The 14,357-nt window shown below is 40.9% G+C and overlaps 1 protein-coding gene across 1 annotated transcript in view; it reads left to right on the top strand.

Annotated features, from left to right (window-relative positions):
* Positions 1-14,357, top strand: part of RAPGEF4 (Rap guanine nucleotide exchange factor 4) — a 298,063-nt gene that overhangs the window by 77,512 nt on the left and 206,194 nt on the right. The window contains exon 4 of the mRNA XM_023744830.1: positions 3,314-3,402. Within this exon, the coding sequence (XP_023600598.1) occupies positions 3,314-3,402 (89 nt within the window). The remainder of the gene's footprint in view (positions 1-3,313; positions 3,403-14,357) is intronic.

The raw sequence follows: 14,357 nt of genomic DNA, 5'->3' as shown, positions 1-14,357 counted from the left end.
AAATTCAACTCTAATAGTATACTTTTATGTCCAGTTTATGTTTATTTGTGGTTATTCTGTGCGGATAGATAGCACATGGGGTATTTATGTGCCAAATATTTGAGCTTCACCCGAAGATATTAGATTGACATTTCCCTCTACTTTGTTGATTCAGTTTCATGTAGACGTTTCCTTAACTCCTTTGTTCACAGCATGTAAATGGCTCTTCCAGGTCAGCCCATATCCAGATGGAGCTGGAAGAATATACTGATTCACATAATTCATCTGTATCCTTAGAAATTCAAATAATTATTTTCTCTAACCCCAAAAACACAATAGTTGGTAGGATCTCAAATAAAGATAAAAGGTCACTTAACTAATGCTAATAGTAATGTTTTGAAATAACCTCAGTGATATTGTCTATTTCAGGTGTGAATAAGGGGCAGGGAGAGTAAAACAAGATAGTTAGCTGCATTTTTATAAAAGTATTTTCTCATTAAAAAATTAATGCTTTTCCATTTGTTGGATGCTTTATGATGCTATAACAAAACACTCCCATCCAACTGGCTTGAATAATCAATTACTTGTGTAAGAGGAAAAATCAATTACTCACATGCCAGAAGTCTTGAGGTAGGATGGCTTCAGGGTTGGCTCAATGACATTATTAAACTCCCAGGTCCCTCCCATCTTTTTGTTTGTTGGTTTTTGCTGTATATCCTCAGGTGTTGGCCTTTGTCCTTAGACTTGTCCCAAATGGATCTAAGATAGCTGCTGCCATTGGAAGCATTACATGCTAATGCAAATCATCCTGCTAAAGGACTATTTCTTGTGACTCTTTTTCACAAGTCCCACAGCAGACTTCCTGTATTGGCTAGAATTGTATCACAAGCCCATGTCTAAACCAATCACCACAAAGATAATGGGACTGCCATGATTGAATTAGACCAATCTCCTTATTACCCCATTGGAGCTAGGAAAGAAACTCTTGCTCTGAGCACTTGGCCCTTGAAGGAGGGTGGAAACTTGTATATCATTCTTATATATATAATGTTCAGTTAGAGAAGAGAAAGGGAGGGCATGATTCTGGATGGGAAACCAACAGGGTCTGTCACAACATCATTCTAGAAAATTTAGAAGACAAAGAAAATAAAAATCACCTGCAATTCCCAAACCCAGAGATTACTAACACTTTGTGTGTATCCTTAAAGATGTTTTCCCATGTGTACACACACACACACACACACACACACACACACACAGTCACACTTCTATTAAAACAATCATTCAAACATACTGTTTTCAAACATATTATTAATATCAGAAATTTCACTCTCTTGGGAATGAAACTCTATTTTCTGTTTCTTAAAGCCATTTTCAATATGTTTTTAAAATTGATTTCAGAAAGAGGAAGGGAGAAGGGAAGAGAGATAGAAACATCAATGATGAGAGAGAATCATTGATTGGCTGCCTCCTGCATGCTTCCTACTGGGGATCAAGCCTGCAACCCAGGCATTGTGCCCTGACCGGGAATCGAACCGTGACCTCTTGGTTCATGGGTCTGTCAATGCTCAGCCACTGAGCCCCACCAGCCAGGCTTAAAGCCATTTTCAAAATGAATCTAATATGAGATATAATGTGAATTTGATTGGCAACTAAAAATGTCTTTTGGAGCCAGAAGTTAAAGCCCTAACTCTAATATAAATCACTTGCAAAGGCTAGGAACAGCAGTTATTGGAGAGGCCAGCTGTAAACTCATCAGTTCCCCATCTGAAGCTTATCATTGCACTTGGTGGGATGCCATTCTTCGCCTTTCCACAGCATGCCTTAGGGCAGCGGTTCTCAACCTGTGGGTCGTGACCCCTTTGGCAGTCGAACGACCCTTTCACAGGGGTCGCCTAAGACCATCCTGCATATCAGATATTTACATTACGATTCATAACAGTAGCAAAATTACAGTTATGAAGTAGCAACAAAAATAATTTTATGGTTGGGGATCACAACATGAGGAACTGTTTTAAAGGGCCAGAAGGTTGAGAACCACTGCCTTAGGGAGTTTAGAGCAGCTTGTCTGTCACATTAAGTATGGCTCCCAGGGGCTTGCTGTTATGCCGGGAGCACTGGCCTTGCCAGAATCCAGCTGTCCTACGGAGTCCTCATGAGCTTTCTCATTGAGTCACTAGATCTCTGACTTTAACTATGAAAAGAATGTTAAAATATCAGATCATTCCATCTGGTTATTTAGGTAGAATATTTAAAAGGATTGTTGGGTTTATATGAAAAATTTTTAAAAAGAACTTTATTGATTTTATCTTATTTATTTTAGAAGAAGGGAGGGAGGGAGAGAGAGAGAGAGAGAGAGAGAGAGAGAGAGAGAGAGAGAGAGAGAGAGAGAGAGAGAGAGAGAGAGAGAAGAGAGAGATAAGAGAGAGATACATCGAGGGATCAAACCCAAAACCTAGGTATGTGCTCTGATTGGGAATCAAACCAGCAACCTTCCGGTGCAGGGGTGGTGCTCCAATCAACTGAACCACACTGGCTAGAGCTGTATGAAATTTTTGAACCAGTGTTTCAGAATGACTTTCCCAAGTACTGGTCTTAACATGATATGGGAAATAAGGTTCTATCTAAATATCTAAAGGTTTCCTCTCTAAGAGTACAAAAGTAAAGCAAAATCAGGTTCAGAAATTCCTGATGAGAGTCATTTCCAAGGAGCACTTAACTCCTAATGCCTAAAGTAGTGAATTTATTTAAAAAAAGAAGCAGGAGCAAACAAAAAATAACAGGAAAACAGACAGTGATAATACAATCATTAAAACTTTTAAAGCAGATTTTAATTTTTTAAGTCATTCATTGCTTAGCTTCAAAGGAGACATTCAATCCTAGAAAACACTTTGCTTTTAATAGAAATAGACTTAAGAAATTGGGGTAGTGGTCTGGTTTTATTGAGTCAAATAACCTTGTTAATATGTACCCTATCTAGAATAATAATTTTCCAAGAATCATAATATAATAAAGTATCTTTAAGATAAATTTCATAGAACATCATTCTTCTTAAATTCAAAGGACATATCAGGTTATTATTCCTTATTACTGCTCTGTAAACATGAAAGTTACGTTTAAATAGAATTCCATTTCATAGAATATTGAGTAAATAGGATATAGCATTGTTGATAGATGAGAAAAAGAAAAATATGTCATGTTCTTATGAGAACAAGTAGAGAAAGAGTCATAAGCTCAGCTAAGTTCAAGTCTCACTTACTGATATAATAATCAGTGAGAAACTATCAGGTCATATGGTAAAACCGGCATAGTGACATGACTGTTTCTTTTCCAGTGTTTCGTCAAGGTGATATTGGCACAAACTGGTATGCTGTCCTGGCAGGGTCTCTGGATGTAAAAGTATCTGAGACCAGCAGTCACCAGGTAAGATGCCTTATTCCTTTTTTTAAAAAAGTAGGACTTATTATTATTTTTAAATGACACATTATCCCTATGTCTTCTATGCCATCAAAATTACATTTCAAACCTCTTTCCTCTAGTATGAAGTTCAAGTGTTTGATGAATTTCTTTACTAAATCACTCAAGGAACATACACACTGAATGTCTTCTGTGATTTGAGTAGGTGCCAGGTGTTGCAGCATGAAATCCAGGAGCCCTTGCCTGCCTTCCAGGAGCTTGCTGTCTATGAGAAATGCAAACAATTCATTTGCAATGTGATAAACTGCTGTTGTGTAAGGTGAAATGTGAGCAAAAGGGGAAGGAGAAGCAAGTCTTACTAGGTTTCTCCTTAGAGCCTTCCTCCACCTGATGTCCTCACTTTTCCGTCCTAGAAGTGACCCCCCTGTGACCTTTTAGGTGCCCCCCCCCCATGCGGGAAAATGTGGTCAATGCAGCCCTCTTACAATTTCTCACTATTTCTCTACCTCGTCTTTCAAATGGAGGAGGGCCAATGATGACATTTCCCCCTAAAGTGCAGCACTGGCTTCCTTATCTTCCTTAGTCACCTCTGAGGAGCTTGGTGTCCTAAAAGATAAAACTCGTGTTCTTCTCCTCTCCCCAAGCCACAATATTTGTGAATATTTAAAATTAGATTCAGAGTCTTTTTTCACATCTGCACTGACTCTTACTCCATCATTAACCATCATTTACCAGCATGTACAAAACCTTCCCATTAGGAGCCAAGGACCTTAACCCTACCAGACCTGAGGCCCTGAACCTAACTGTCCCCTATACCTGGGCTCCTGAGTATTAAAGAGAAAAAACCAACATGATATAGAAAAATGTTAGTTACATGCAAACAAGTGGTTAGAATAAGATGGAACTTGGAGACATTGTAGAAAATAGGTCTAGGCAAAGTACCGAAAATTAGGTACAGCGGTATAGCGGCAGATTTGGAAATTACCGAAAAATTGGTACAGCGGTCTGGTAGGGTTAACTCTCAAAAGAATGGCCCCTAGAAGCCATCGTCAAGCTTCAGTATGAAAATGGTCCAAGTTTTCTATCCACATATTCAGGACTCAAGCTAAACACAGAGGGAAGAGAACTGGCTAATTGTAAGATCAGAACGAATTATCAAGAAAAATCAAAGAAACAATGAAAGGGACAAATAACCTGTCGCTGAGTCCCATGTGTAAGACAGTGCCTCTGAGCCTTGTTCACATGTAGCACACTTCAACTGTGAGAAACGTTCATGACATACTAAATCTGAGATTTAAATTTTGTAGGGACTTACGTGCCTATTGGAGTTGCCCATGTTATACCTATCTAAAAACCCAAACGATTGTTGGTAAGGTGGACATTTGGAGTTTGGAATATAGATGCCTGTGTTATACCCTTTGTTAGATGGTTAGAGTCTCAGGCCAGTGCCAGCGTCCTGTTTAACCCATAGCATACTTTTTCTGCGCATCAATGCATTGAAAGTTCCATTAGACATTGCCTGGAACCTATACCCCCTCTCCCCCAGCCTTGAGGGTACTTCCCTCTTGCCCTCTCTCACAAGGCCAGGTTTCTCTTGGATTTCAGAGAGGGCCAAGGTGAGAGGTAGGTTTTGATTCCTGTAAGCTGCCTCAGTTTCCCAATGGCACTGAGAAGAGCTAGCGAGCATTTCTTTGGTATCTGCCACGTGCTAGGCAGTGTTCTAAGCACTTAACAGGTGTTTGTTTACCCCTTTAGTCCTCACAGTAACCCTAGGAGGTAGGTCATATTACTGTTCTCATGTTATAGGTGAGGACACTAAGGCCCTGAGTAGTTAAATCACCTGCCCCAAGTAATGTATCTAGAAATTAGGGAAACTAAGATTAAAACCCAAGTCCAGCATCACAACCTATACTCTTAGCCACTGCTCTGCACTAATTGACTCAGGAGAAGTATGCCAAAGCTGCCCACCTTCTACCTGCCGACTGCTGTCCTGGTGGGGGCCCTCTGGGCCTTTTGCTCAGAGCCGCTCCTGATGCTTACCTTAACCCCGTCTCCCCTGTGTGGCTGTACGGAGGGGACAGGGCCTGGAAGAGGATGAGTCTCCTTGCTTCTCCCGGTGGTCTTCAATGAATAATGGTGGAGAGAGGGGGGGAAGCTGAAAAAGCAAAGGCGAGGAAAGAGAGAAAAGGGAAAGAATATGAGAATTAAAGAGGAAAAGGGTGAGAAGGAAAGGAAAACAGGGAAGAGAGATGAGGAAGGAATAATAATAATTTTAAAAAGGCAAGGCAGATGTACCTAAGGGATGATTAATCACACCAGCAGTGATGTGCTGACTCAGCAGATGTTAAAAGCTGTGTGAGATTTTGATGGTATTAATATAGTGTTTGACCAGGGGCTCTTGGACTATTGCCCTGGACCAATTACCTCTCACCATGCAGTCCCAGCAAAGAATAGCTGAGTAACACTTTGTTATTAGCTGTGGCTTTGTTTTTTTAAATTTTAACAAACTTTTAATTCTAGATTTTAGCTGCGGTTTTAACCTCAAACCCAATGCTGAGAACTTTCCAAAGCTGGGCTTGGCATCTCTTAAGTTGTTGGAATTATTAGCTTTATATCAAAGCTGGCTTCCTGCCTCCCCAGTGTACATCACCCCTCAATGTCCAAGGTTTTCTGGATTGATTTGTATAGTCACTAAGACATAAGGATGATGAAGCACACTGCCCTCTAATCCTCCAGCACTCCAGAGAGTGGCTGAAGGTAGACAGAGGGCCCAGCCTTTTAATCAGCTCTGATAGGCAGGACATGGTTTCAGCCACAGGGGAGGAAGAAGCTAAGGAGAATGAGCAAGATGGATGTACCCCATTCCATGGCAAATTGCTTGAAAAGGAGAAACAAAAAAGTGATTTCTATCTGAGCTGGCCTTTTAATGGGTTCTGGGTCTCTGCCCTCTAGTGGTGAGGCCAAGTCAGAGTAGTGCCTTATATTAGGGTTCTCCAGAGAAGTGGAACCAACAGGAAATAGACAGGTGAAGATTTATTTTAAGGAATTGGCTTATGGGATTGTGGGGGCTGGGAAATTAAACATTTGTAGAGTAAGCTGACAGGCCGGAGATTCATGTAAAAGGTGATGCTGCAGCCTTAACGCTAAAAGCTGGAAACTCAGGTAGAGTTTCTATGTTGCAGTCCGGAAGCAGAATTACTTCTTCTTGGGGAAACCTCAAGGGAAATCTGTTTGCTCTTAAGGCCTTCACCCACATTATGGAGGGCAATCTGCTTTACTTCAAGCCTACTGATGATAAATGTTAATCACATCTAAAATATTTTTATGGCACAATTAGACTGTCTAAGGAACTGGTTATCATGGTTGACATATAAATTAACCATCATATTCCCCAATGGGAGAAAAATGGGGTTGGGTGATGGTCCATAAGGGGAGAAACAAAAATGACCGGGACTTTCTATTCCTGGAGATCAGCAACAACATTGCTAAGTGCCTTCATTGTGTCATTGTGTCATTGTGTCACACTGTGCTAGGGGTTCTGGGAACATTAATGACTTCATCTTTAGGCATATATGTCCTATTTTATAATTGAGCTTGAAAATAGAGCTCAGCAACATAGGTATAATTTTTCCTGGACCAAATTAAAATTTGAATTAAGGCCTGACATACTCCAAATTTTATGTTACCAGTATTTCTACTGTTCATGCAGGAAAAATGGTGGGCATGGGCAGTAAAAAAATGAGGAGGAGAAGGAGGACGAGGAGGAAAAGAAAAGTTAAAAGAGTCTAAGAATTAAGGAAAGAGATAGGGCAGAGTGTCTTGCTAGCTTACCTCTTCATTTTCATTCCTCAAGTCTCTACCTGCCCTGCATGTCTGTCTTATCTGAGTCAGAACTCAGAGGAGATGGTGGTGATAAATTCTCAAACTTATCTCTGAGTTTCAGCCCCTCATTGGGTGTTAGCTGAGCCAGAATGGTGAGGAAAGAGCAGGAATAGCTAATGGTAATGGAGCGCCCACTATAGGCAGTTATGTGTAGAGCACTTTACAAGCATTATTTCACTACACTGCCCTCTCCTGTTTAGTGCTATCATTAGTTTCATTTTACAAGTAAGATGCTAAATGACTTGCCCAAGGTCACACAGTCATTAGGTATCAGAGCCAATTCTTTGTGATCCTAGAGCTCAAGTTCTTGACCAGTTTGGTTGTACAGCTGCCATCCAGAAGGAATAGTGAGTGATGTGGGGAGAAGGAGCTTTTCTCTTACAGCTCCTGCAGCCACCCTCCTGCATTTCTGATTCCAGCTCAGAGCTCCACACCTTCTCACCTGCAAGCCCACCTCACAGGTGTTTCCTCCACCTGAGACATGCTATAGGGGACGGCCCACTCCTCATAGTCTGCAGAAACCCGCGGGATGTGGGCCCTCCTTCCACCACCTTTCAGATTAGGAGATCCATAGTGAAATGACCATGTTCCATTCCCTCAAAAGGCTTCTGGGTTAGAGCATGGGGTAGATAAGTATGGGTGATAAGGGAGGGAGATTGAGGTACAGTATGTACAAGGTAAAGGTGAAATGTTAGAATTGGTGTTGATGGGATGTATGGGGAGTTGAGAGAAAGGGAGGATCCTGCCATGAGTGAAGAGGTGGATGGCGATGCCATTAATTGAAATAAGGAACACATAATGAAGAAGAACTCTTCACAGATTCTGGCATATTGTTTTTATATTATATATTTATTAGGTGATACTGATTTGATGGAATTTTTTCTAAACAAAATCACCCTATTTCTTTTATATAGTTATAGGAAAATATAACTATATATAACTTTCAAGAATACATAGAACATAAATATTTTATTTGTCTCATAAAATTCATAGTACCATCCCACCTTTTTCAATGCAATATTACTTTTTGTCCTTTCCTATCATCCCCTTGTACTTTTTTGCTCACTGGGTTAAGAAAACACAGCTTCTTGCTCTCTGTATGGTTGGTTTGGCATGCTCTTTTTGAATTCTTTGGGCTCTAGGTTGAGGGTTACACATTTCTTATTGATGATATCCACCAAGCATAGTAGTAGTAACTCTCATCGTTTACAAAGCGTTTCACTTGCATGCTTTTGTCTGAGCCACTCTTTGAAGTGGACCCAACTATGCTAGATTTTGCTCCAAGTCACAGGGCAATGAGTGGTCTGCTCAAGATGGCTAGTGGTGACCCACAGAGCTGGAAATCACCATGATTTTTGTACCCAATCAGGCCCTGCCTTGCCACCCTTAGCAGTGGCCAGCATGTGCTCCATTTGACTGGGGCCTACAAAGGGATCTTATCACAAGCACCTCCAGTACCATGGGTGGTGGTCGTGGTGTGTTGACCCTTCTTTGCCCCCTTAAGTCACTGATGCCTAAGATTCTAACAGAGAAAGCCATCCGTTCCACACTTAGGAGAAGTATTAAAATACAAACGTCCTGGTGAGTGATAATATAAACTTTAGGCCCTTTCCTGGAAGGGGAGGACAGAGAGAAAAAGCTGATGGGCGGTGGAGAGCCAGAGGGTTCACTTCCTAGTTCTGTTTGGGGTGACCACCTGGTGAGTTTAGGATCACAAGCCTGGCAGCCGGGAGGCAGACCTGGCAGGCTGAGCCTGCCTCCCCTGCGGGTCTGCCTCTGGCTCCAGCGGGCCCACCGTGGTCCGAGCTGGGTTAGAGCCACCTTCCTCCCCCACAGCCCGGCCAGCTAACTCTCTGTGCTGCTTCCCTGTCTTCTCTTTGCCTGAATCTCCTACCCCCAGCCCCAGGCGTCAAGTATGGCCCTGTAGTGAGGAACACCAAAGCCCCTGGACGAGGAGGGCGACAGTGGGTCCTGCCCTCTTGGAGACCCACCCTGAGGAGCCGGTGCTGTGTGCTTTTTCCCCTTTGTTATGGGCCTTGAAACCATGTTTTGTGATAAGAATTCTGAGAAATTATACATAGACTTCTTCTGCTCCTATGATTTTGATGAAATTTTATTAATTTATTTTTTAATTCTTCCCGAGAATATGTTTTCATTGATTTTTAGAGAGAGAGAAGAGAGAGAGAGAGAGAGAGAGAGAGAGAGAGAGGAAGGAGGGAGACAAGGGAAAAGAGAGAAAGGAACATTGATATGAGAGAGAAACATCAATCGGTTGCCTCCCATACATACCCCAACTGGGGATGGAACCTGCAGCCTTTTGGTGTATGGGACCACGCTACAACCAACTGAGCCACACGGCCAGGGAAAATTTGATGACATTTTAAAGATTACTACCCTTGCAAATATCTTCCTACAAATCATATTGATTCCGCTACTCCATAAAACGAAACCTACTTCAGAAACACTTTTACTCCCTGTGCCTGTGTAATTGTCAGAGATGCCTCCCCCAGCTTCCCACACACTGCTCCTGCCTCGGCCAGTCTCTCTCTTACCCCATGAAACTTAGAATGCCCAGCAGAGGACCTGTTCACACACCGCTTCCCGCATCCCAAAGTCTCCCAACCGGGCTCACATAACTTGCACTTGGCAGCACCGATCCTATTAAGGATTCATCTTTCCAGTTCCCAGGGGCACCTGGCCCTGTCCTCAGTCTCTTACCTAAGCGTAACCAGGACACTTACACCTTCAGGTGCCCACAGCTGAATTCTTGCTCTCAAGGAACCTGCCTGTTTGGGTGTCTATTTAACTTAAAGGGCTAACAGTCAGAGATTTTACATTCCCACGAGAATGAATACTATGGGTATGCTTTTTTTCATTGATATGTGAATAGATTTAGGGTGAAAAGTGAAGATTGGTACAAATTATAAACAATAAACTTAAAATAATAAATAGGCTTATAAACTGCACTATGTCAAGCAACAATATCCAACTCTGTGTGTGTGTGTGTTTCAGACAGAGAAAGAGAGAAAAGGTCCTGCTATTTGCAGATTTTATAGGTGAGGGGCCTTTTAGGCATGGTAAATATTGGAGTCCCAGATACACATAAGGCTTTAAATTAATCTTCACATCCAAGAAAGTATAGTATGTTTCCAGTCATATCAAAGTAGAATTTCATATGGCTGTTTGGTGCATACAGGTTCGTGCTGCAAAATAGAGAATGAGATGTTGTATTAATTCATTGAAACTTCTACATCTCTTTAACAAATCTCATTTGAATTGTAAATATATACCTAATGCAAAACACAGTGGTTAAAATCAGGCATTTGAAGTTTTCCCCCTGCCACTTAATTATTGTGACCTTAGGCAAGTGAGATTACCTATAAGTTGGGGATAGCAGTTCTATCTTAAATGAGTTAGTGTATATGAAGTACATAGCACAAAACTTGGCATAGAGCAGGGGTTCTGGTGCTTTTTTTTTTCCATTTTCATAAAGAAAAGTTAATTGCCCAGAGTGGGAAATGCTGTTGATGGCTACGCCTGCAATGCTGTAATTCTACCACAAGAGGGAAGTGCTAGCATATAAAATGTACTCCGTATGGGAAATGGCAAGAAGTTTAACAATGTTGTTCAGCCATTTCGTGGGATCAGAGAATCTGAGCAGCACTTGGCCTTGGTCATCATTTTATACGTCCTCGCATCTGTCTCTGTGAAATTCTCTGGCCATTTCTAGCCCAATTTTGGGGAAGGATCTCTTACTGGTACCCCCCCTCCCCCCGCCCCAAAATAAAATGTGCTCTTATTTACCCTCTTTATCTCTACATCAAAGATGTTTTTAAGCGTTAGTTTTGGTTATAAACTGTAAAGGACGGGCAGGTTTCTCCTTTATGTGGGCCTGTCTTTCTCTGTCTTTCTGCCTTTGCCTGTCTGTTTCTTCCATTCACTCTCATTTCATCAGAGAACATTGTCATTATCGGGAAACATTTTCTGAACACATTGCTGGAGCCCATAAAACTTGGACGGTGCCAAGCCCACGGTGGTAGTTTGTAATCTCTTGCTACTTGTCTACGCTCAGGTCATTTGTTCGGAACTGATCAGGTTTATTTGGCGTCCTGCGCCATATATCCACACACTGTATTCGGGTTTTTGCCATGTAATTCTTTGTTTGGGTGGATGCAAGACTGAGCCACAGTGCAGCACAGACTGGCCCTCTGCTGAACTGGGGTTGGCCTTCCTCCTTCAATGGTCACAAGGCCAACGCTGGTCCATCTGACGGCACCTTCCTGCAGCCAGCGTGCCTGGTCCTGTTACGCTGTGTCTAACACTCCGATTCCAGGGAAGTGCTTGAAAAGTAACAGATCTTGTCTTTCCTATTTGTTAAAAAATCCACATTTGACTTAGAACTATTTTGCCTTTGTGCTTGGCGTTAAATCCTTTAGATGGCAAATGCTCTCTAATGTCTTGACAACTTCAGAGATTAGGTTCCATTAAATTTTTACTTTTTAAAATAACTTGGAGCATTCAATAAATTTCAGTACTAAATTCAAACCGATGAAACAAACACAGACACTACCAAACTTAATGGCAAGAATTGCCTATAGTCCTAAAATAAAAATTGTAAAAATATTTGCTTTGTAAAGGTTTGTGTCTTAGGGTCTACACACTTGAAGGACCAATTTGTTCCTCAATGTTAACACAACATGTATCCAAAGCAATAAATGTGCTGTGAGATGAACTCTTCTTGAGCAATATGGAAATGATATAAATGTGCATAAGTGCACAGCAAAAGAAACCATCAATAAAGTAAAAAGTCAACCTATAGAATGGGAAAAATATTTACAATATTTACAAACCACATATCTGATAAGGGGTTAATACAGTGATGGTGAACCTATGACACGCGTGTCAGAGGTGACACGCGAACTCATTTTTTTGGTTGATTTTTCTTTGTTAAATGGCATTTAAATATATAAAATAAATATCAAAAATGTAAGTCTTTGTTTTACTATGGTTGCAAATATCAAAAAATTTCTATATGTGACACGGCACCAGAGTTAAGTTAGGGTTTTTCAAAATGCTGACACGCCGAGCTCAAAAGGTTCGCCATCACTGGGTTAATATAAAAAATATATAAGAAACTCATACAGCTCAGATTGCAAAAAAACAAGCCAATTAGAAAATGGGCAAAGGATTGAGTAGACATGTCTCCAAAGAAGATACACGAAAGGCCAGCAGGTTCATGGAAAGATGCCCGGCATCACTAGTCATTAGGGAAATGCGAATTAAAGCCACAATGAGATGCCTGATAGGGTGCTCATCATCTAGAAGATAAGAAATGCTGGTGTGCATGTGGAGAACAGGGAGCCCTTGTGCACTGTTGGTGGGATTGCAGCCACTATGGAAAACAGTACAGGGATTCCTCAAAAAAAATTAAGAATAGAACTACCGTGTGATCCAGCAAATTGGCTTCTGGGAATATACGCAAAGGTAATGAAAACACTAAATGGAAATGATACCTGCACCCCCACGTTCATAGCAGCATTGTTTACCACAGCCAAGACATAAAACAACGTGCCATCTATAGACGAGTGGGTACAGAGATGTGATAAATATACAAGGGAATAGTACCCAGCCATAAACAGCGAGGACTCCCACCATTCAGAACAACATGGATGGACCTTGGAGGTGTTAATGCTAAGTGAAATATGTCAGACAGGGAAAGACAAATACTGTCTGCTCTCACTTATACGTGGAATCTTAAAAAAAAACAACACATAATAAAAAGATCAGATACCCCTGGAAGTTATAGGACAATTAAGAAATCTTTATGTTTATTTGATTGATTGTTATTTTAAGTTTCATCAGGCTGTCTGTAACTTGCGTCAGTTGGATTTTAGTAGACGCTTATAGACATCATTTGCAAGGCATATGTTTATTAGCTTGGATATCAGTGACATATAATCACTGGCTTTCTTAGCACCATTCCCATTTTCATACCGTAGCTGTACTTTATAATGAAACAAGCAAATAAAATGCCTCATATGAGAATGCTGCTTTATGCAAACTCAGTATACCATAATTCTGACATACAAAGCAGATAAATTAAGGGGTGATTAGTAGCAGAACGAAAGGATTCTTTGATTTACAGCAGGATTCATCAGAAGGGTTTCTTTGAATACAAGCTCCCCCAGAGAGCTGAAGTGTTTTGCAGATCATTCAAACCACTTGACATCCAAACTGGGCGTCAGAGAAACTTGGAATTTAAGTGTTGAAAAGCCATTGTTAATGGAAGATTAACAGGAAATGAATATAGAGCTTCTCTGTTACTTAAATAATAGAAAAATACAGGGTGTCCCTAAAAAATGTATACACACTTTAACAGCTGATAACTCAATTTTGAAAGTGAAATGTATTTTAGTAAACACTTCCTTTATAATTATTCAAAGTGTGTATACATTTTTGGGGACATCTTATATAATTTGCTTTTTAGAAATTTTGATAGCCTAAATATGGCTGTCAGAAATAATACTTCCCATTATTTATGGAGCACCTATGATATGCCAGGAACCATATAGAACTCAGTGTATATATTATTTTATTTTTATTGAATCCTGCTAATAATCTTATAAGAAAGATTGCTTCCATCCCACAAATGAGGTACTGTGCAAAGCATTTTAAATACATCTTACTTAACTGCTGTGAGGAATAAATAAGGCATCATAGTCAAGACACCTGGCCAAGTGCATGGCACATAGTAGGACACTCACCCACGTGGAGATCCGCTTTGATACTGATGCACAGTAGGGTGTGCGCTATTAAGGCCAAGTGGGTAATTGAGTGTTGTAGAGGGTAGGAGAAGGAGTGATCAAGTGGACTGGTAAATGAAAGAGAGAGCTGGATCAGATCGGGAGAAGAACCCAGATGACTTGTCAGTGACGTACTATCGGTCATTCTTTTGAGAGCCCATACCTCTAGTTATATAGTAGAAGGCCTCAGAGACCCACTATGCTTCACTAACAGTGAAGTCTTCCCATGCGTCACCCAAAGGATACTGCACTTACGATGTGTCTGATGCAAAGCAA

This window comes from Myotis lucifugus, unplaced genomic scaffold (genome assembly GCF_000147115.1).
Source record: "Myotis lucifugus unplaced genomic scaffold, Myoluc2.0 scaffold_5, whole genome shotgun sequence".
NCBI classification, from domain to species: Eukaryota; Metazoa; Chordata; class Mammalia; order Chiroptera; family Vespertilionidae; genus Myotis; species Myotis lucifugus.
Note: the sequence above shows the minus strand (reverse complement) of the source record. Positions and strands in the feature narration are given on the sequence as shown.